Source organism: Prunus dulcis, chromosome 6, assembly GCF_902201215.1.
Source record: "Prunus dulcis chromosome 6, ALMONDv2, whole genome shotgun sequence".
Taxonomy (NCBI): domain Eukaryota; kingdom Viridiplantae; phylum Streptophyta; class Magnoliopsida; order Rosales; family Rosaceae; genus Prunus; species Prunus dulcis.
Genome location: NC_047655.1, coordinates 26856211 through 26878184, shown reverse-complemented (window position 1 = coordinate 26878184; position 21974 = coordinate 26856211). Strand labels below are relative to the sequence as shown.

The following is a 21974-nucleotide window of genomic DNA, read 5'->3' as shown; positions in this document are numbered from 1 at the left end:
TTTCAGATCACGAATAATGATATGATTATGTATAGGATTGTGACCAATTAATAAAAGTAAAGCAAAACATATATGGTTAGATTAGTTGATCAAAATAAGGTGTCGGATTGTCAATCCTTTTGTGCCCAGGATTCGAATGATTTGGTAAAAGAACTTTATTATGAAGGAAAAGTAAAATTCTCCTTTTATATCTACTCTTGGGCAGCAATTGATTTATATATTCCAAAATATATTCGCATTGTGACTTTGCTTAGGACAAACACATAGGAAAAAGCACATAGCACCGTACTAAAAGATAAACATTGGTAGGCTTGAATCTTGATAGTGGGCCGGCACTCATTTTGTTTCTGCTGTGCAATTCTCTGGATGCTTAGATTGGAAGCCACTCAAAACCCCCCACTAATTATGGTTTGCACACAAATGGTATTTGCTTTTCTCCTCCCTCTTGCTTTCAAAATAAATGTTTTTAGTCTTTTACAGAGTAGATAGAGAGAGAATTTCTGCATTTGAGTATTTGAAGAACATGGTAACTCATTATACCAACAGAAATATAATGATAAAAATGGATGATCTAGAAATGGCAAAATTCAGTAGGGATACATATATTATTTAGTTCAAAGTAAAATTGGGAATTATGTAGCTTCTACTTTACATCATGAAAGTACTGATTAGAGTGAAGCTCCATTTGACATTTTACTGCTCAAACCAGTGAATTTATATACCGGAGGTTAAACTGATGGTGTTTTTTACAGCTCCAGATTTCAAAGCCATTTGAAGAGCACGCCTCCATGAGCTGCAAAGAATGGAGCAAACACCAAGGACTCAACTGCCATGAGCTTGATAAGAATGTTGAGTGAAGGACCAGAAGTGTCCTTGAGGGGGTCTCCGATTGTGTCGCCTATCACGGCCGCCTTGTGAGGATCAGAACCCTTAGGACCTAGTGATTTAGCATGTTCAGAAGCACCAGCCTACAGGCATATCAAGGCAAGATATCAGAACCAACACAAATCAAAGAGCTGTTTTAAATCAAAAGTTGCAAGAACAAAAGCTTGCCTCTATGTATTTCTTTGCATTATCCCATGCACCACCGGTGTTCGAAGCTGAAATGGCAATCTGTGATAGAAAACGAAAGGGACGCACTTAAGGAAAACTGATCAGGAAGACTAAGAAATTGAAAACCTGTCGCTAAAGCTTTACCTGCACGCCAGAAACAAGTGAACCAGCAAGGATCCCAGCAAGAGTTTCTACTCCAAAGAAGGTCCCGGCAATGAGTGGCGTAAGCATGACCAAAGCGCCGGGCGGGATCATCTCCTTGAGGGAAGCATCAGTGGAAATCTTGACACATGTTGCGTAATCTGGCTTCGCTGTTCCTTCCATGAGGCCTGGAATTGTATTGAATTGTCTGCGAACCTCTTCGACCATTTTGAGTGCTGCACTTCCCACGCTCTTCATTGTCATGGCTGAAAACCAGTATGGAAGCATAGCTCCCACAAGCAAGCCAATGAAGACTTTTGGGGTCAGCACATCAACAGTCTCTATGCCTGCTCTGCTAACATAGGCACCAAACAAAGCAAGAGAAACAAGAGCGGCTGATCCAATAGCAAAACCCTGATACATAAAGGAAAATATGTCAAATGAAAGAAGGGATACAAATCATCAAACTCAAGACCTAATCTCCCGACTGTTTGTTTTACCTTGCCAATAGCTGCAGTTGTGTTTCCAGCAGCATCTAAAGCATCTGTTCTTTCGCGTATCTCATGGCTCATACCTGCCATTTCTGCAATCCCACCAGCATTGTCACTTATTGGGCCATAAGCATCAATTGCAAGACCTGTGGAGATAGTACTGAGCATTCCCAACGCAGCCACAGCAATTCCATACATGGCGGCCAAGCTAAAGCTAACGTATATAGCAAAGGCAATGGCAAATACAGGAATGATGACTGATTTGTAACCCAGAGCCAGCCCAAAAATCACGTTTGTTGCTGCACCAGTCCTACAAGAATCTGCCACATCCTGCACTGGACTGCAAACCAAACACGGTAGTAATAAGCATCAGAGATTTGATTTGCTGCAATATGATTTAGCATGGCATTGAAAATATATGTAGTCATTATGAAGACCAGGAAAGAGTAAATGAACTGGGAAAATGGCTCACCTGTAAGCATTGCTAGTGTAGTATTCTGTAGTATATCCAATAACAAGACCAGCCCACAAGCCAATTGCTACACAAAAGAAGAGGTACCTGCAGCTCACATGTAATTCAAATAGAGAATATTAAATGTTACGGGGACACGAATTAAAGATACCCGGGGAAGAAAACAGAAATTGGGGATGAAAAGAGGCATACCAGTTCTTGACAGCCTTATTGGTTCCAAAGCTGAAGAGAGTGAATTCTGATGGTAAAGCTACAAAAGTGACCGCGGCGATCCCAGCAGTCATTAAAACTGTTGAGATAAGAAGTTGTCGCTTCAAGGACGGTTCGATCTCACTCACTTTCTTGATTTCAAACAGATCAGTTGCAAAAAGGGTTGTTATCAGACAAACCACAATCCCCATTGAGCTTATGATCAATGGATATGACATGGCTGTGTAGTCATGACTGATACCAAAGGATGAGATGGATGCAACAAACAATGCTGCACAAGATGATTCGGCATAAGATCCGAATAGGTCAGATCCCATCCCTGCAATGTCTCCTACATTGTCACCCACATTGTCTGCAATAACCTGAAAAAGAAACACAAAATTTGTGAATGATTAAAACTAATCAATTCCCTGCACCCAAAAATAGTAACTTGATACTAAATTTGTCAAAGTCATGCACTACAATGGAAAGTTCTAAAAGAAATGAGCAAACAAGCAAAGTACAAAAGGGAGATGTAGGAACTTACAGCCGGGTTTCGCGGATCATCTTCAGGGATATTTCGTTCAACCTTCCCGACAAGATCAGCACCAACATCAGCTGCTTTTGTGTATATACCTCCCCCAACTCTTCCAAAGAGTGCCATTGAAGAACCTCCAAGTCCATAGCCAGTAATTGACTCATACAGTCCTTCCCAGTCATCCCCATAATACAACTTAAATAGATTGATAGTGATATACAGCACCAAAAGGCCGTTGGCAGCAAGAAGGAATCCCATCACAGCACCAGAGCGAAAAGCGGTAATGAAAGCCTTCCCGACACCCCTCCTTGCTTCTAGAGTTGTTCTGGCATTGGCATATGTTGCAATCTTCATCCCAAAAAAACCAGAGAGGACTGAGGTAAGAGCGCCGAGCAAGAAGGCAATAGTAGTAAACAAGGCATTGGCTAATGCTGGTTTACATGTATTGCCTGTGTTATATGTGCAAGGTTCACTTTTGGTACTAAAACCCTTCACTGAACCAAGGAAGAGGAAGATTATGGCACTAAATACACCCACGAAGATGCTAAGGTATCTGTATTGGGTAAACAGAAAAGAGGTCGCCCCTAGGAACAATATACAAATCAAAGTCAGATTTAACTGCACAAATAACTTGTATCATAGTTTAGTACAAGGAGGATAACAAATACTTTTGAGAGAACAATGAGTCCATACTAAAATTGTTTTGGAACCATTAACATGTATAAACTAAAAGTATGGCAACAAATTAAAAGGAAAAAAACATTGCACAAAAGACAAACTAAGGAAATTCCCTCTTGAACATTTTTTCTACTGTTTTTTTATAAGTTTCTGGAATTATCTCAAGGATCAAACAACAAGAGAGTAAATACAATATTTAGATGTATAGAAATTCATGTCCACATCCAAAAAAAAAGGGGTAAGTCCAAGAATGTTTAGGAGCATAGAAGAATTTACTGTCACAAAAGAGCAGCAACCAAGAAACTTCACTGACATGATTTCTTAAAGAAACTTTTCATAAAAATGGACATGCTAGGATGCATCATCTTATATTCAGTGGTATGAAATAGGGAAAAAAAAAAAGTAAAACAGTTTTAAGAACTAGATCCCCTTGAGCATAACCATCTTAAGCAGATGATTTAAAGCACAAATATCAAAGAACATAGAGAGGGAGAGAGAGAGAGAGAGAGCTTACCAATAGAAATGGCATTTTGAATTTCAGCAACCTTGATGGTAACCCCAAGGCTGTCAACACCCTCTTCTGCTTCTCCAATCAACTTGTCCTTATAGCCATTCCCCTCACCATAGCTACCAGAGACCTTCACCCTTGAGACCAAAAACCACTGAAGCAAAGCAAAAGCAAGTCCAACAAGAGCAGCCAAAGGGATCAGAAGCTGAGTTAGGCCTTCACTTAGCAAACCCATTTCCAAAAACTCCAAAGACAAATGGTTCCTTTTAGCTTTCTGAGCATGCACAAATATATATGGCAAAGAAGCAAACAAAGCTGGGTTTTGAACTTCAGCCTCTTAATCTAGATTTGCATTATCCAAATGATCATAATATCTTAGTGGGTTTGCATTGCATGGCCATTGGAGTCCATAAAGCTGGCTGGTTTGAAAGGCAGGTGAGGCTTGGGGTAGATTCTTCTTAACCTTGGACTGAGCACAACTGGTTGTTTTGATTAATAGGTAGATGTTGTGTCTGAGACGTCTCTATCCCAAAGGACAATACTTTTTCTCATTGATGGATGGATAGAGTTGGCCAAATCAGCACCAGCCCCATGGATAAACACAAGCTCAATAATTACTCTGTAAATCACAATTTTCTTGTTCAAAGGAAGGAGGCCTAGAAGGTCTTTGGGGTGAAGGTGTTTTTTTTAGTGAAAGTTGAATGGCTTTTTATGTAGTAGTTTCTGCCCCAAGTTTAATAAAATTACTTTTTTGTCCAGAACGTTTATCTTCTTTTTTTTATTTTTTTTTTATTTTTAAAAGAGTCATTTCCTATTGAAAGGAGCGATAGCATATTAAACTCACACACATAACACGAATGCTAAAACTCCAACTCTGAACCTTATCTAAAGAAGTAAATACTCTAAACCACTACACTGATGAGTTTGCATTTATCTTCTTCTTTTCATGTTAATGTAAAGTTGTACCTTTATTTGATTTGACATCAGAGGAAACATTTAAATTATGTTGATTGGGATTGAACTTAAGTAAATTGGTGTTGGTAATTAGGGATTGAAATTATGATTTTGCAGGAAATATCAGGACGGTTGGTTTGTTGTCGGTGGCATATGAAACAAATACAAAAAGAAGGATTATTTTTACCATTTTCTTATGGCAGCTTTATTTCCTGCGTACGCAATTGTATTTTAATGCATAATGTGATGCTAACTTGAATTCCAAATAAATTCAAATTGCAGTAAAGAAACATTTGTACCTAAAAAAATAAAAAGTCAACAAAATTATCCAAAAATCTTGTTGCGAAATTTCCTTTCCTTCTCGTAGCCTCTACCTAAACTTGATACATCATACAGTATGACAAAAATAAGTCTTTGATTGTATTCTACAAAATCTTTTCGTAGCGTCTTTAAAGTCTTTGAGATTGCCAATGATTAAAACAAAATTATAATTATAATATTGTGACCAAGATGAGTTTGCCACGCATTCACACTTAGAATTGACACGTGGAGCTCAACGGGCTGAAAATACTGATTGGACTTTTCTACCTTCATGACCACTATACCTTTCTTTGGTAAGATAATGATAAAAATGTGCAGAGAGTCATATAAAATGGTAAAATTTTCAGCTAATTCAATGATTGTGGGCTTCTTCGAAATTGGAAATTTCAAAGTTAATTTGTTGTTTTCAAAGCACTACATGCATGCATATTATGGTAATTGCAAATTTGAGAAGAAAACATGGTTCAACAGATTTTCCTTGCAACTTGTTTACTTACAAGAGTTTTTTGACATTTCAATCCCAAACCATTCTCCCAGGATGATCATACAAAGCTGAATGTAAGGAGCTGATGGTGAGGTGAAGATAAGGCTTCTGTGGCAAACTGGAGACAATTGTGTGCTTTCTTTCAGCATCAAACCTAAAACCTTTTCCGGTAGACAATAATAACCATGTTGAAGTACGAATCAAGAAAATACAGTTCCCTTCACATAGAATCAAGTTATCAACTGCAGTCAGAGATGCACACTAGAACTCTATGCTATGCTTTCTCATTTTTTATGCATGAAACCTGCCCATAATTTGGAAGATCGATCTTCTCAAAACCGGAAAATGAACACCGAAACCATTAGACTCACTTAACTAGGGCTGCAAAGCCTGGCTGGCCCAAGAAGGTACAGGTGCCTGAAACATTACTGGAAGACCAGTAATGGGGTGCTCAAAAGACAAGCTCTCTGCATGAAGTTCATGGCCATCATAAGTTCTCCCTTTCCACTCATACACGCCCTCATACTTGACATCCCCTCTTATGGAAATTCCAAGATACTGGCAATGCAGGCGGATTTGATGTGTTCTTCCACTCCTAGGACGCGCTCTCACCAAAATATCATCCTTCTTTGTGTCTTTATCTATTACAGCTTTCTCTTGAACTACTATAGTATTTGCTTCATCTTTCTTAAATTCAGATGGCTCTTTCAAGCTCCCTTGTCCATTTATTGATAATACTTCAAAGGATGTTTCCATGTCTCTGACCATTGATCCACCTGGAAGTGTACGGCCTACATCTGAAGCAGCATACACTCGCCAGGCCCCAAATTTTGACCGACCATGACCTGATTTAAGGGTGATTCTTTCCCATTTCGGAGCTGAACCAATGCAGCGTGCAATGTATGTTTTTGAAATTTTGTGATCAGTAAATGCCTTCACAAGCTTGGTAGCTACTTTGTGTGACTTGGTTATTACCATTAGCCCACTAGTGTCACGATCAAGCCGATTTGCAAGATGGAGTTCTAGCTGGTTGGCCGGGGTCCCTGCAACTGATAATTTGAACTTTGATCAATGTTAACAAAAGAGCAACAAAACTCAACTCTTTCAAAAACTTCTTTTCTGCCCACCATAAGGTTTAAGTAGTCAGCACTCGCATATCAGATGAAATAGACAGCTTTTCCTGAATCTGATTATGCCTATTAAACCATTTTAGAATGAACTGAACTTGGTGCCAATTGACTGGAGAATCTACAACAAAACTAAACCTTTATCCCAGCTAATTAGGATTGATTACATGAGTTTTCAGCAAAAAGGAAGAAAAGAAGAAAAGGGCATCGACTAAACCTTTTTTTTTTTGGTTAAACAAACCTATCTGAAGGACTTGAACCATCTCAGGTCCTTAGTTAGTACATTGGTTTATATTTTATTCAAAATTGAAGGATTTGTACGCATTTAAGACTAAAGCGACAAAAATCCAGTATCAGTATATCTCAGATAAACTTTTTTAGCAATATATGATAACGATTTAGCAAGTACATTACCGAAAACTCTACTAGAATGGCCAGTGGAAAGAAAGCTCATATTGATGAGAAGCAAATATCAAACATATCAACAAAACGAGAAAATTTGTGCATCTGTGAAACACAGCCAATCAGCCAAATGCTACCACAATTGAACACAAAGCTTCATCTATTTAGTAAATACTAAAACAGAACGGGTAAAGATGATGCCTTTGAGCCTAATAATCTATAGTATTTCAGAATGTTCATAGACCCGCCTAGACCCGCCTAGGCCGATTTTTCGAACTCTAATCCCACTAAGTCCATTAAACTACATAAAACTTGAACGTCATGCTAAATATATTAGCAACAAGCTGACCCAGAGGATTGAAAACAGCCCAACAAAAGAAAATGGAGCTAACCTGACTCGGCCGAGTCACAGAGAAGCTGAGGGACCGATTCCAACACGCTCTCACAGTAAACTCCCTGAGGTTTGTTGACAACAATGAGCCACTGGTCCTCGAAAACGACGTCGTCTCTAGAGAGGGAAAAGAGGCTGGATTTGGAGGAGGCAGACATGGCTCTCGCCAGCTCTATGTGCTTTGAGATGGGTGGCAGAGGCGGGGAGAGGGGCACGGGGTAATTCTGGGAGGTTTGGAGGGCATTTTGGGAACTGGGATTTATGGCGTCGGACTGGACTGACATGGTGATTGAGCTGCGGCTGAGAAAAACGAAGGCTTTTGGGGCGAAGAAGAGAGTGGCGGGTTGGAGAGAGAAGTGAGGAAGAGGGAAGGGCATTTTTGTCAACAAATTGTACTGGTTTGCATAAATACGACATCGTTTTGACATATATGCCTTCTTCTAATCAAAACTAACTCAAGGAGCTCCAATTAAAAAGCCCTCCAGAGGAAAATCTGAGTCTCTGGTAAACCCCGAACTCGAACATCAGAGAAACAAATTCAAAGTTTTTATTTTTCTGCTATATCTTTCCCAATTAGAAACCAGAAAATTAGAGAAGGAAAATGTCATCTTTCATGTTCAGAAAGAGAGCAAGCAGTGGATCCTGGGTGGTTCTTTGTCAAAACCCTGAAGCTAAAACCCAGTTTGTTCCCTATTTACTATTCTCCACTCTATCTGAACCCCAACCCACTACACTGAATAAACCCTCAAAGCCTCAAAATTTATCAAATTCAATTGAAAACAAGAGGATTTTGGATTCTGGGTCGTCCTCGTTTTCGCTTAAAACCTCAAAAACCCTACTTGGGTCTGTCCACAATCACACCTTTTCACGTAATATCTTCGTTTCAGGCTCCAAGCCTCTGGCTTTAAGCTCTGCTTCCGGGAAAAATATCACTGGGTCTCATTGTAGTCCCCTGTCTTCAATCTCATTTGGTTCACAAAGGCGTGGTATTTGGCATTTGAGCACAGAAAACAAGGTTTTGGCTTCTGGGTGTGGTGTTTTGGTGCTTCCAATGGTGAAAAGTTTATATTCGTCTCGTGTTGGTCTCGCGCCTTGCAGCTTGGGTTGCTTGTTTGGTACGCAGGCTGCTATGGAGCCGTCGACCTGTGATGGGCTTACAGTTGATCGAATCATTGCTAGTGAGTGGCTAATTCTGGATGAGGATGAGAGTGATTGGAAGAGTCACGCTGCTGCAATTGCCCAATCCATTCATCTAATTAAGAAACGTTTGCAGGTACAACTTATAATGAGATCATTCTATTATGTTCCTGTGCTCATTAATCAATCAGGACTTGTACGTAATGGAATGTGACTGATTTGTTATTTTTCCTCTGCAATTTTTGGGTTTCATTTGGAAGCATAATTTTGTTGCTTATGATGGGGATTCAATCATTTGGTTTGGTTGGTACTCTGTTTGTATTGGATTGAAGTGAATTTAAGCTGAGTATTTCTTCCGGTGGGAAATTTTAGTTGTTTCTGAAGTATAACTCTTGTTACTAAATGCTGAATGGATTTCGGTTTGGGTTTGTATATGACCTACTTGGGCTTAATTTTTAAGTACAAGTTTTCTGTTTGTGGTGGCAGTGGAAGAAGTTGATGGTTAGGTTGGATCTGTTATCAGCGGAGGTGAATAAACCAGACCTTTGGAATGATCCTGTACATGCAGGGAAGATAAGCCGTGAGCATGGTTCACTTATGGGTAAAATGAAAGAAGTGAAGGCATTTGAGCGGGAATTGCTTGAGCATATAGACATGGTAAAGCTTGCCTGTGAAGAGAATGACGGAGAGCTGGAATCGGTGGGCCCTCAATACTTCTCATAGGCATGTTATCACTCTGTTTCATGGTTTGTGCCATCTTGAACAATTAGCATCAATTTGATGTTTTATTCACTGGTTATTGTAGATTTAATTTAGGATGTAATCTGCTATGTGAGCTGGTGCTTTGAACTATATAATTACTTTGTCATGTACGCCAAATCGTGAAAAATCCATTATTGAATCAATGCCCACATTATATAATTGTAACCATTGCTTAGAATCAATCCAATAACTGCTTTCATTATTGAATTTAGCCAGCAGTTAACACTCTACGTTAATTCAAGAAGCATCAATTAAATTGGTCATATGTTGAATCCTTACCGTAAAGTTGGGTCCCTTAATTTAAGTAATAAGGTACTTCAGAACAGCATGCATTGTGCTTTTCAGTTATGTGGATTCTCCTTTGCAGGAATCCATGAACGCTTTGCTTAAAATGAGAATAACTTCAAAGGAGAAGGAGACTGAAGCTTTGTTAGCTGGGGAGCAGGATCCTTGCTCATGTTACATAGAGGTCCGTTTGATATTTACATCATGTTATTCTGCATCAAAATTTCCTACATTATTTGAAACATGTATCAGCGCATAGTTGGTTGGCATTTTGTACTTATCCCGGATGTTATAAAGTTGAACACCATAGTTGTGGTTGTATATATCCCGAGCAAGCCCCTTGAAATTTTTATGCAATGTAGGTTCAATCAGGAGCTGGGGGTACAGAGAGCAATGACTGGGCAGCAATGGTCATGCAGATGTATAAAATGTGGGCTCAACAACGTGGATATAAAATATCTGTGGTGGATGAAATGCCGGGTGAGATTGCGGGAATCAAGGTTCAAGTTCTTACCATCCTCTAGTCAACTGATCCTTTGTATTCGTCAAATGGATCCATGAAACATCTGTAGTAATTTTTACTCAGTAAAGTAGAAGAAATCAGCATATCGCATGCATGTGCCAATCCACCCTCCCACACAGACTATATTGCAGTAAAAGCCTGTTAACTCAAGATTGTACCAGTTTTCTGACTTCAGATCAATATGTTCTTGCAGCGGGCAACAATTAAAGTTGATGGTGAGTATGCTTTTGGATATGCCAAAGCAGAAGTAGGAGTGCACAGGTTGGTACGGATCTCACCTTTTGACAGTAGTAAGCGCAGGCATACCTCTTTTGCTGCTGTTGCTGTGACTCCAATCAATGAAGACGCGTCTGCTCATGTACAAATTAATGAATCTGATCTGCGCATTGAGCGATTTCGTTCTGGGGGACCTGGAGGCCAGCACGCTAATACAACTGATAGTGCTGTGAGGATTGTTCACGTTCCTACAGGAATTACTGCTACTAGTCAAAATGAGAGGTATTAAATGCACCTGCATGTTCTTGTGCAACTCTTACTCATTTTTTGCTTTTTATGTTTGGAACTAAGAACTGCCAACTTTCATCCTTGTTATGGAGTTTCATTTTTCTTCTATGTACAGATCACAACATATGAATAAAGCTTCAGCAATGGCTGTTCTTCAGTCTCGACTAGACCAGCTTGAGATGGCACGCCAGACTCAGATGAATGCACAGTATTCACAATCTCTTACTGACATAACCTGGGGCAGCCAGATACGTAGCTACGTGCTCCATGTACGCCCTAGTACTACTAGCAGCACAAAATTTCCATCCCTATCCTCCATGCCATTGACAACCTAAGCCACACTAACTTTCATTGCTTCTTATGATGCAGCCATACCGGATGGTGAAAGATCTTCGAACAAACTACGAAGTCTCGGATCCCGATTCTGTCCTTGAGGGAGATCTAGATGGCTTCATCATGAGTTATTTATCAGCTTCCTTGGATAAAGATGAAGATGACCGCTAAAACAAGTTTCATCTTGACTACCCTGCGTATCTTCAGCAAGGCTGAATCTGTGCTGCATGTCCAGACATCGAACTTGTGATATATTTCAGTCGTTCGCCTACGATCCATGCAAGGCAGCCAGAATTTAGGATGACATTTGTATATCCGGTGAAAGGATAGGATGGAAATTACTTTATAACATTCTTTGATACCAAAAGTTTTGGTAATAATCTGATTTTGTAATGAAATATGGGTTGATGATATGAGCTGATTTTAGTAGTAAATTTAATATATTATCCACTTTTTTTCTTCTTTTATCAACGGCTTAAACATGTTACTGATAATGTGCTGAACCCGTTCTCCTCTCTTTTTCTTCAAATTTTTTTTTAAGCTTTAAATATTTCCTAATAAGATCCTAGAATATTAAAATATTTAAACAAAAATCCTAGCATGGGCCTCGTTGTGGGCCTTTGGGCTCAAATTTTTGTGAAGGTCCATAATTAAGCCCATTCTTTTTATATTCCAAAAAAAATACCTGTCGTTTACAATTAGGGCTTCCACGGAGCCAGCGATAGGGAGAGAGAGCGCGCGCAGAGAGGGATCGGAATTGGAATCGGAGTATTAGGGCTTGCAGCTTTGAGAGCGTCGCGATTATAGGTTTGCAGGAGAATTGAAGAATGGGTTCTTCTTCGGTGATAACCCCCGAAGATGTATTAGAGTCTCTGATGAACGATGGTACCATTGATGCTCTCAGGTTAAAGATCATCAATCAGCTCAAAGCCAATGTAATTCTCTCTCTCCCTCTCTCTATCTCTTTCTCTTTTTGTTTTAGTTTTTTCTTTTTTTAAAAAAAAAAGGTAAGTAAGAATTTTGGAGCATAATTGTTCGTTTGTTTGTGAATTATAATGGTAATGGTTAATGGGTTTTGCAGGAAGAGCTGAAGAAGACGACCATTAAAATGGCGGAACAGAGCAAAGTTCTCAACACTCCTGGGGCCGAGAAACAAACAAAAAGAGAGCTTTTTGATGCACTTAGGCAGGAGCTTGAAACCCAAGTGCTTGAGAAGGCCTCTAAGTCTGTTTGGGAGTTAATTTTAGACAACAATGGATTGGGAAAGGAAATCAACCATACAGTTGAAAGGGTATTTTGCAAATTGAGTGGCCGCGAACCGCCGCTGTTTCCTCCTCCTGATGCCAATGAAAAGGCCAATGACAAGGAAAAAGAAAAAGAGAAAGGTAAAGGCAAAGGCAAAGGCAAAGGCAAGGAAACAGCAGCAAGTGATTCACATGAGAAGGAGAAATCAAATTCTGTATCCAAGAAGAGGAGTTTTAGTGAACTAAATGAACAAGGTGAAGGTGAAGACCATCAAGTTGCAGCTAAATCTGATGAACCTCCAGCTGTTGTGCCTGAAGAAGACTCACAAGTTTTGAAGACTTGAATTTTACTGCTTCTTCAGGCCATCTTGTTAGACTAGTTTAGTTTTAGTTTTTATTGTCTATACATCCACTCTAGGAGGATGACTAAGTTGTGTGTGCTTTGCTTTTTACCATTTACTTTAGCTTTGCTTCTCCTCCAAGTAGATGAGAGTATATGCTTCCATATTGCCATTCTTTAATTACCTGCTCTGTAATTTTGGGTCTTGAAGGTTGTAACACAAATTAACTTGTTTAGTGTATGTCTCTTTGTTTATGTATATTTTATTGAATAAGAAGAAGAAATCCTTTGTCCTCTGCAGACGGGCTTTAAATTAATGACTTTGTAGTTGGTAATTTGATGAGGATCCATCCCTCTCCCCACTTGTTGGGAATTTCTTTTTGTATAATCTTTTTTTTTTTTTGGGTGGATTTGGATTAAATTATATGATCACTGGATGTCAAATTTGTTGTACTTGGATTAGATTAGATTAGATTAAGCAAGATGTTACAAATCCGTCAAGGTTGGAATTGGAGAGATTTTCATATGGAATGCATGTATACCCAAATCTTGAACAAATTTCAAGAACATCCCTCGGACCATTCATTGTTGGACAGAAGCATTGCCAACGCTGAAGCCTGAATGCTTTTGGAAAAGTTAATTAAAAAGGAAAAATGCTAATCAAGCACTAACCAACCAAACAAACAGGGGATCAAGACTATATAATCCCTCTCTACAAGGATATCCACAAAAATAATACTAACCTAACCAAAGGGATGAAACTGAGGCAATATACACTTATCCCAGGTCATCTTTGTGGATTCCAAAGGTTTGCCAAATTATTGAAATCTTCCATCCTTTGATTTTGAGAGAAAGGTGAATGCAGTGAGTTGTGCCCAGCCATATACATCCCTGAGTTCTCGGCAGAACCTTGTGGCGGCACCCCCCAGCTGGCTGGTTGAGGTGGTGGCGGCACCCCCCAGCTGGCTGGTTGAGGTGGTAGCGGCACCCCCCAGCTGGCTGGTTGAGGTGGTGGCGGCACCCCCCAGCTGGCTGGTTGAGGTGGTGGCGGCAACCCCCAGCTGGCTGGTTGAGGTGGTGGCGGCACCCCCCAGCTGGCTGGTTGAGGTGGTGGCGGCACCCAGCTCTTTGGATGAGGCTGGAGTGCATTAACAGTTGCACTGGGAACCAAGTTTCCGTTACCAGTCATTTGTTGTCCATAGTTTGTGTGCCTTGTACCAGTTCCAACTGCAGAATTCACTTGCTCTGGGAATCCAATTAGCGAGTTGGCCTGTGTCATGAATTGTTGATCACTAAACTCAACTTGTGACTCAAGGAACAACTTGTTTTCAATGGAAGCGAGCATTTGAGACTCTAGATTAGCGCGTTCCAACGCTTGATCATATGCATTAAAGTTCTGGAAGGAAATGGTTGGATTCATTTGAGGTGCTGCAGCAACAGAAACCAATCCTGGAAGTTGCTCTCCTCCGAAAAACTCTGCAAAGTTGGTCGTTTCTGTGATTCTTCCTTGATCCCAGTATGGCATATGTGGATTTTCAACAGCTTGGAAGCAGTTTACCTCATCTAAAGTCGAAGAAAAATCCATAACTATATCATCACAAGATATTTGGGAAAACAACATTAGTGTATGTGGTGAAAGCCTAAGAAAAGCTATATATGGTTGAAAGAAGCAATATAACTACCTGATATTGGTGAAGTCGAATCCTTGATCCTAAGAGATGGTTTGGCTTGTTCATATCTTCGAATTTGTTGAGTAGGAGGTGTCTGGACACATGGTGACAAGGTTGAATGTAAATTGGAGGGGATTTCTGGCCCATGTCCATCAAAATTAAAAGAAAATTCTGCAATTCCATCGTTGGAGTCTGACTGAAAGTAGGGAGATCTTCGACTTGGGAAAGGTTTTTGGCTCAGTTCGAAAAACCGGAGTTCGCGTTTTACGAGCTTCTCATAGTGTTTGTCAAGAACACCTGGAGCAAATTGAACATAATGCCTCCTGCAAACAGAACGTTGTGAAAAAGCTACATCAGCTCAACTGCTTGAACAATTAAGGACAGATGACAAAGTGAAGATAGGAAATATAGTAAGCTAAAAAAATCTTTTTTTGGTGAATCATTTTGATAAGAGAACCATTGATTCTGAAGTTGTGCTGTTTGGTGTAATTCATCAGTACTATAAATATCAAGAAATAATTAGGATAAGAACCTGTGAATGAGAGCTTGACCGTTGGTGAAATCTGTTGCCGCATTCCACATGGTATGCTTTCTTGGCAGCGGATTCGATTCCCGGTGGAAAGAAGGTGGCTGGCTTAACTGCAAAAACATCACCACATCAACACCTTGAGACAAAAAAATGTGCCTCATACAGAAAAAATCTCTATCCAATTAATAGTTATGATGAATATCACAAGGAAGAATATATAACCTCAATTTCTAGAATTCCAGGCTGATTTTCTTCAATAACAGCTCTCATTGATAAAATTTCGGACCACTGCACTTCAATCTTGCTCTTCAAACCTTGATCTAAGATTTCCCACACCAGTTTTCGCTTAGCATAGTAACATTTGGCCACCAGATCACCTTCATGTTGAGTTATTCTCTGCACATATTGTAATCAGAATCTAATGAACAAAAAGTTTTATTTTTTCTCCACTTTAAATCAAAGTGTTGCAGATTGTTAAAGTGCCAACCTGAAATGAACCAATTCTGAGTAATGTTGCACCAAAGTTAGAAGCCTTCAGTTTTTCCTTGTCAGACATTAATTGAAAATCATTATGAATAATTTCGGGTGCTCGAATAATCTTATTTTTCCGGGGCACATTCATTTCTGTTAAGTCCAGAAAAGAGGGTGTCTTCCCAAGATTCAAACCAAGAGGACGTAAGCCTAGAAGAATTTGAGCCAGTTGAGCCTACAAAGAATGCAGCAACAAAACGTTAAAAATAGAAACATTACACAATTAGGAAATAATACACAGTTACCTATTCAAATGAATGAAAGATAGAAACAAAAACCTAGAAGAAAGGCCAACGTGTTTTTGCTGGAAAATAGGCCACCGTGATTAATACGAGGGAAATGATAGAGAAATAAGGAAAACCTTTCTTCTCTCTAGTATTTTACTTTTCCAATAGTTACAATTAAAATGAAACAACAATGAAAGAGAAATCAAAATGCCAACTTTTATGAACAAAAACCAACAAGAGAGGAAAAGTTAAAGCCTGCAAGACCCAAAAAGCCCCATGCATAAGATTCAATCTAAAATAAACCCCACAAAACCAATTAAAGTCATAAAAATGTCAAGATTCAAGATCCATGCATGAGAATCCTGAAAGAACAAAACAACAAAAACAAAAAAATTTTGAATTCATCATAAAAGATAAAATGATATAAGTGTAAAGAAAAAACCTTTTCATTAGAATCAATGGGAACTTGCTTGAGCCTCTTGTTTGCAGCTTCTGAGATATTGTGCTCATGAGCAGAAGCAGAACCAATGTCACGCTTCAAAGACTCCGAATTCTGAGACCACTCAGAAGCACCAGAAGCGTCACTAAACCCACCACCGCCATCAAAATCATCGTTCCACCTGAAAATCCCATCAGAATCAATCCCCTGAACCATTTTCTTTATTTTTGTTTTTCTGGTTTCTTTTTTCCTGTCTTTTCGGATGAGCAAATTACGAAATTAAGCAAAACCCCGTTGAAGATTAACTGAGTTTCATTCAGTTGAAGTCTCAGACGAGTGTTTGTGAACGAATTGGAGGAGAGAGAGAGAGGGAAAGAGAGAAGCGGCGAGAACAGGGGAAACAGAGCAAAACAGAGCAAGTGACGGGTGTGAATGTGACTTTGTGTGACAATTGCAGAGGCAAAGCTGACTCTGGCTTTGGGCTTATAAAGGTTGAGAGGAGAACTCCTTTTGACGCAGGACTGCTGAGGTCATTCTTTTACACGTGGAATCTTTCCTCCTTTTCATTGGGCCCCACATAAATTTTCCATTTTTTTTATACGCCTGGTTTTAAGGCAAGTACTCAGGTTTGTTAGTTGAAAAGAGAGGAAAAAAGATATTGGTTTTGGATTTTATTTCTGGTTGAACTGTTTAGTTAGATAAATTAATTTTTGTTTCTTTTAAACACTGCTGCTTAAAGTTCTCTTTTCCATTTTTATGTCAAATTATTAACTTAAGCATGAAAAACATGCTTCGGCCGGATGTGCTCTCCCTCCACTCTTCATCCGAATTTGAATATCCCTCTCGTAGTTTAGATTCGATTAAAGTAAAATATCATTTATATAAAAAATAAAAATAAAATACATGAATTTGTGTTAAATAGTTGGCCATGGACTTTACCATTCAAGGAAATAATGAAGCAACTGTATTAGCATGTAATGTATAGAGTATGAGTTATAGTATGAATAGACAAAATGAATATGCTTATGTAACCGAAAAGAAAAATAGACTTATTTTTTGTTTTAAACTCTAAATTAAAGTTTGTTAGGAAAATAAACCATATTACCTATTTTTATTTAGAGTGCTGCTAAACGAATCCTAAAATTAACTGAGTATACCCTATTACAAAAATATATATTGAATTACTGATTTACCTTAATATAAAATGACCAAAAAGGATATATGGAATTGTGAAACAAATATAATTTTAATAAGTACATCCTACTAACCATATTCAACCCTAATCAAGAGATTACATGGTTCCCATCTTTGTAATTCGCAAGTCAGAATGGATTGGAGCAGATGAAGCCTTCCTGTTCTTTGTGTTTATACTCCAACTATCTTTTATCATCCTAATTACCTAATCAGCAATAAGAAAAGAAACCGAATCAAAGTCAAAGTCAAAGTTTCTTTATGAATATGAAAATCAATATGACATACCTGGACTCTCTCTGAACAACCAAAAGCATTTTGTTTTTGTTTTTGTTTTTTTTTGCTTTTTTGGAGCCATGGATAAATCTCCATGTGTTTGTCTCAGCTTCATGCATGGGTAATTATGATGGCTTTTTGCTCATTTGGTTTCTTCCAACACAAAAAATGTTATGAGATAATTTGTGTTTAATCTCCCATTTGTCCTATTATGTTTTTAACGAAAGAGGTGGTGATTGCAAGAACTTGAAATTGCAAAAAAAGTGTCAACAATTTTAGTAGAAGCATAAATCCATATGAAAAGTCAATGATTTATAAACACTATTAAAAAAATCAAGCTGAAAATCAACTATAAAATAATGCTACAAGTATTAGGGTGTACCATAGGTATTTTTGGTAGTTCTATAGGATGTACTTAGTTAATTTTACATTTTAATTAAAATATTATGGTGTACTTAGATCATAGGGTGTACCAAGTTAATTTTAAAGTTCGTTTAGCAGCACTCTTTATTTAAGATTGCTTAATTATAGAACTCCAAAAAATGTCTTCCCTCCCACCTCCCCGTCAAAGTCAACTTCTAACATCTAGACACAAAAAAAAAAAAAAAAAAAAGAGTCAGCCCAATAACAAAAACTAGGTTCCTGGGAAAAAAAAACAAAAACAAAAACTAGGTTTATTTGATACTTTCCAAATAAGGAAATATATAATTGGATTAATAAAGTGACCATGGCCTTCCCAATTCACAATCCAAGAAATGGGCATGATTCATGAACCAGTTATGAAGTTTATCCTCTCTTTTCTTCTTTTCTGAAACGAATAAAACTGACTTCAGCAGATTGAGAAATTTGAACCAACTAGTTGGATACAAAATGTCTGGTTTTGTGTTTGTGAGAGAGTACTTTGAATTTGGAGTTAAAAAATTATGTCTACAATTATTTAACTTATCCAATTTCCATATTCGAGTTGCCTAGTACTTCACGTTTGTGGGCTTTGTCTAGCCATTCCAAGTACCCTAGTGCAATAGCCTTGTACAATTGCACAACAAAGTGTTTAGGAAAAAACAAAAATATAGGAATTTCTCTTTTTCTTTTTTGTTTGTTATAGTTTTTAGCACGAACGAATGGAAATGGAGATATTTATTGGGTGTCAGGGAATATCGAATTTTCGTTCACATGAGTGAATGTGGAAGAGCTTCTACCAAATGAGCTATTCACATGGCAATAATGATTGTTTTTGTGTAGTTGAGCGTGGCTGCTTCGTAATATTATAGTTTAAAGAAGAATTGTGGCATGTGATTAGTGAAGGCATGTCGAGAAGATTTGATGCACATCACTAAATATCTAATTTGGATTTATATATACAATTAGCCTAATGCACCAATATGTTAGCACACAAACCAAGACGTAAGAAAGAGGGTGATTTCATATTTAATTAGCGGGTGATGAACACACGTGTACTAACGAGAATATATAGGATGGGGTAGCTAGAGATATGATTAACACTTAAACCCACGTCATTATGGGAATTTTTATAGTTAATCCCCACGTGTTCATGTTTTACTCTCCTTGACCAATTGGATTAAATCAAGATAAGAAATTAATCATTGATTATAGATAACACAACCAAAATCATCAAGCAAGATGACTAAACAAGACCATTGATGATTGAGTGATGACTGACGTTGACATTAAAGCTGCAGATGTTCTAATGAAAACCCTAGTGATTGATGCATCAGCAACATTAAGTGGATGACTGATCCAAGATAATAGCTTCAGTTGCCTAATTAGGAAAATATTATCGATGTGTGCCCAGTGGATGAGCTGGCAATCAAAAACATGATTCTTATACGTTTATGCTGTAACGAGGGGGAATCAAAGTATGTATAGCTGGTGATTTGACAATATGTTCTAAACTGCTTTATCCATTTCATGTCATAAAATTTAAAAGTATGTCGTGTCAAATATTGCAATTCGTAATTCAATAATTGTACAACTAGAATTCAGATAGATTAGATGGTGAGTGGATTGATCTCATACTTATTCGTCAATCTCTTCCTCGTTGATCTTATCGTCTTCGATAAATGATTCCTCTCTTCGATAAATGATTCCTCTCGTTCCAAATGAATGAACATGTCGTTATTGTACAAAAATCGTACGTACACCTACACTTAATTAAGTGCTAGTTGATATTATTGGAAGCAGAAAAAGACTTAAGTTGACTTTGATTAGTGCGTGAGAATGAGATGTAGCTAGACATGATTATGCATATAAGTGGGCTGCTACGTAAATATTCCAAAGACTAGTAGTGAGTGATATACATGGCCATTAATGAAAGCTTACAAAGTTAATCAGACACAGACGCAGGTCAATCTCTATCAACTTGTCAATATAATGGAAAAGAGATTGGAATTTGCAGCCACGTATGGGAATGTTGGGTTCTCACTGGAAGCCAATGGTCTCTCTGTCTCAAGACACCATGGGCATGCATGCATATGACTCCCAACTTACAGATTTCCATTCATTTACAAAAAATAAAGGAAAAAGCCAAAAAGAAAACAAAGTGCTGCTTGCAAAGTTTTCCATGATGATAAAGTGGAAATTTATATATGTGATATAGATTAGTTTGCTAAAGGGCTCACATGCAATGCAAGTTAGGGTCACGGGGTTGGCTGCTGCAAAAGTTTTAGGGTGGATAATGTTGGTTAGGCGCCGGCTATATTTTCCATATAAAGGAAAAGCAGAAAAAAGATGAAGTCACTTTGCTTCAATTTCTTAGGGTCTATTTTATTTGCAAGAAATTTCCTCCACTTTTGACTGATAAGAACGCACATGCTTTAATCTTTGAGTTTTTCTTTTCTTTTCTTGTTTTTAATAAGAGCCAAGCACAAGTTTTGATAGTGATGGGTTTGTTAGATTCTACTGGTTTAGGGTCCCGTTTCTGTGAGGCTTTGAAACCAAACATTCCCTCTCATTTTCTTGGTGGAAGTATGACCCGTTGTGGACCCTCTCTCTCTCTCTCTCTCTCTCTCTCTCTCTCTCTCTCTCTCTCTCTCTTTCTCTGTGTGGTGTTTGGCGTGCTGCTACTTAATCTCGAAGGTTCATGCATGAAATCTTAATGGGATCCTTCAGAAATGGAAACTTTCTTTCTTTCTTGCAGACTGCAGCTTTTTTAGTTTTGGTAAGAGTCAGAGAGGTTTCCCAACTAGTTTTTTTTTTTTTTTTGGGGTGGTGGGTGGTGGGTGTGGTTGGGTGGTCCGGGGGGCTGGATCTCCCAAGTAGGTTCAATGATTTTCAAAACGGGGGGCTGGATCTCCCAAGAAGGTTAAGTTTGAACTTTGGTTATGATTATCGGCAATGATTTTCAGGTATTGGTTTTGATCATGCAATTAAAATGTCTTATCCACATCACTTTTTTGGATTATGTGCAGCCCAAGCTGATTAATAGTATGGGCACGCGTGATGACACATCAAAGGAAATGTAATCTTTCATGACATCATGATTGCGATTAATGTTTGTTTTGTTTGTTTGTAAACGATAACAAAGTGTCAAAGATACTAATTAGTGTATGTAAGATCACTCTAGTGGACGTGAGAATCCAATATCCTTACAATATTAGTAAGCACAAGAAAATCTGTAACCAATAATTTGCAAAATAGTGTTTGGTTATCATATAATTTGAGAAATTATAAGATACCATCAGAATACACAACTAAATAATATTATATTATGTGTTGAGCATGCTTTTCCTGAAGTAAATTGTGTGGCTGACCGCCTAGCTCACTATGCTCTATCGTCCCTGCACTTGATGCTGAAGTCGAATGGTGGGATTCTCCCCCTATTTGGCTCTCTGATAGTCTTATTCAGGATTTTGCTTGAGTTATGAGTTGATGTATTATTGGCATGCGTGATACTCTTTTTTACCTCGGAGTTTTATTCTTTTAGGTTTTTCCCGAAAATGTTTTAACGAGGCAATTCTTGACATGCCCTCCTCTGTGTAAGCCTCTTCCTAATTGAATACAATTAGATCGCTTTCTTTAAAAAATAATAATAATTATTATATTATTAAGATTAACAATATAATAACCTAACACATCAGACAGTTTGACAAAAAGATTTATGATAGACTATGGAAGTTGTTTAGGTTGGATTGATACTTGATACAAAAGACATGCATCCAATCCAAATACTAAACTAAAATCTTATAGATGACATGGGAGGCAAAGTCCAAATCTT

The 21974-nt window shown here is 38.2% G+C and overlaps 5 protein-coding genes across 8 annotated transcripts; 2 read left to right on the top strand and 3 right to left on the bottom strand.

Moving 5' to 3' along the window:
- Positions 1–488: 488 nt before the first annotated feature.
- Positions 489–4536, bottom strand: LOC117629678 (pyrophosphate-energized vacuolar membrane proton pump 1-like). The gene is made up of 8 exons (XM_034362244.1): positions 4077–4536; positions 2894–3468; positions 2350–2729; positions 2158–2244; positions 1695–2025; positions 1198–1608; positions 1054–1113; positions 489–968 (listed from the first exon to the last, which is right to left on the bottom strand). Exons 1-8 carry the CDS (start codon positions 4303–4305, stop codon positions 762–764), a joined length of 2280 nt encoding a protein of 759 aa, XP_034218135.1. The 5' UTR covers positions 4306–4536; the 3' UTR covers positions 489–761.
- Positions 4537–5790: 1254 nt separating this feature from the next.
- Positions 5791–8185, bottom strand: LOC117629682 (RNA pseudouridine synthase 1). 2 transcript variants are annotated; one of them, XM_034362249.1, is made up of 2 exons: positions 7751–8185; positions 5791–6872 (listed from the first exon to the last, which is right to left on the bottom strand). In XM_034362249.1, exons 1-2 carry the CDS (start codon positions 8175–8177, stop codon positions 6205–6207), a joined length of 1095 nt encoding a protein of 364 aa, XP_034218140.1. In that variant the 5' UTR covers positions 8178–8185; the 3' UTR covers positions 5791–6204. The 2 variants fall into 2 exon arrangements, with proteins under 2 accessions (XP_034218140.1, XP_034218138.1); XM_034362247.1 differs by having other exon boundaries at positions 5791–6878; positions 7751–8179.
- LOC117629680 (peptide chain release factor PrfB2, chloroplastic) lies at positions 8115–11760 on the top strand. The gene is made up of 7 exons (XM_034362245.1): positions 8115–9022; positions 9373–9585; positions 10016–10117; positions 10296–10433; positions 10650–10954; positions 11076–11229; positions 11330–11760. Exons 1-7 carry the CDS (start codon positions 8351–8353, stop codon positions 11462–11464), a joined length of 1719 nt encoding a protein of 572 aa, XP_034218136.1. The 5' UTR covers positions 8115–8350; the 3' UTR covers positions 11465–11760.
- A 211-nt stretch (positions 11761–11971) lies between these two features.
- LOC117631660 lies at positions 11972–13180 on the top strand. The gene is made up of 2 exons (XM_034364930.1): positions 11972–12228; positions 12375–13180. The coding sequence occupies exons 1-2, from the start codon at positions 12121–12123 to the stop codon at positions 12879–12881; spliced, it is 615 nt and encodes a 204-aa protein (XP_034220821.1). The 5' UTR covers positions 11972–12120; the 3' UTR covers positions 12882–13180.
- Positions 13181–13368: 188 nt separating this feature from the next.
- Positions 13369–16737, bottom strand: LOC117632499. Of its 3 annotated transcripts, XM_034365998.1 has the most exons (7): positions 16277–16737; positions 15564–15782; positions 15299–15472; positions 15080–15186; positions 14560–14870; positions 13866–14464; positions 13369–13832 (listed from the first exon to the last, which is right to left on the bottom strand). In XM_034365998.1, the coding sequence occupies exons 1-7, from the start codon at positions 16487–16489 to the stop codon at positions 13665–13667; spliced, it is 1791 nt and encodes a 596-aa protein (XP_034221889.1). In that variant the 5' UTR covers positions 16490–16737; the 3' UTR covers positions 13369–13664. The 3 variants fall into 3 exon arrangements, with proteins under 3 accessions (XP_034221889.1, XP_034221887.1, XP_034221888.1); XM_034365996.1 differs by having other exon boundaries at positions 13369–14464; XM_034365997.1 differs by having other exon boundaries at positions 13369–14440.
- Between the last annotated feature and the right edge of the window lie 5237 nt (positions 16738–21974).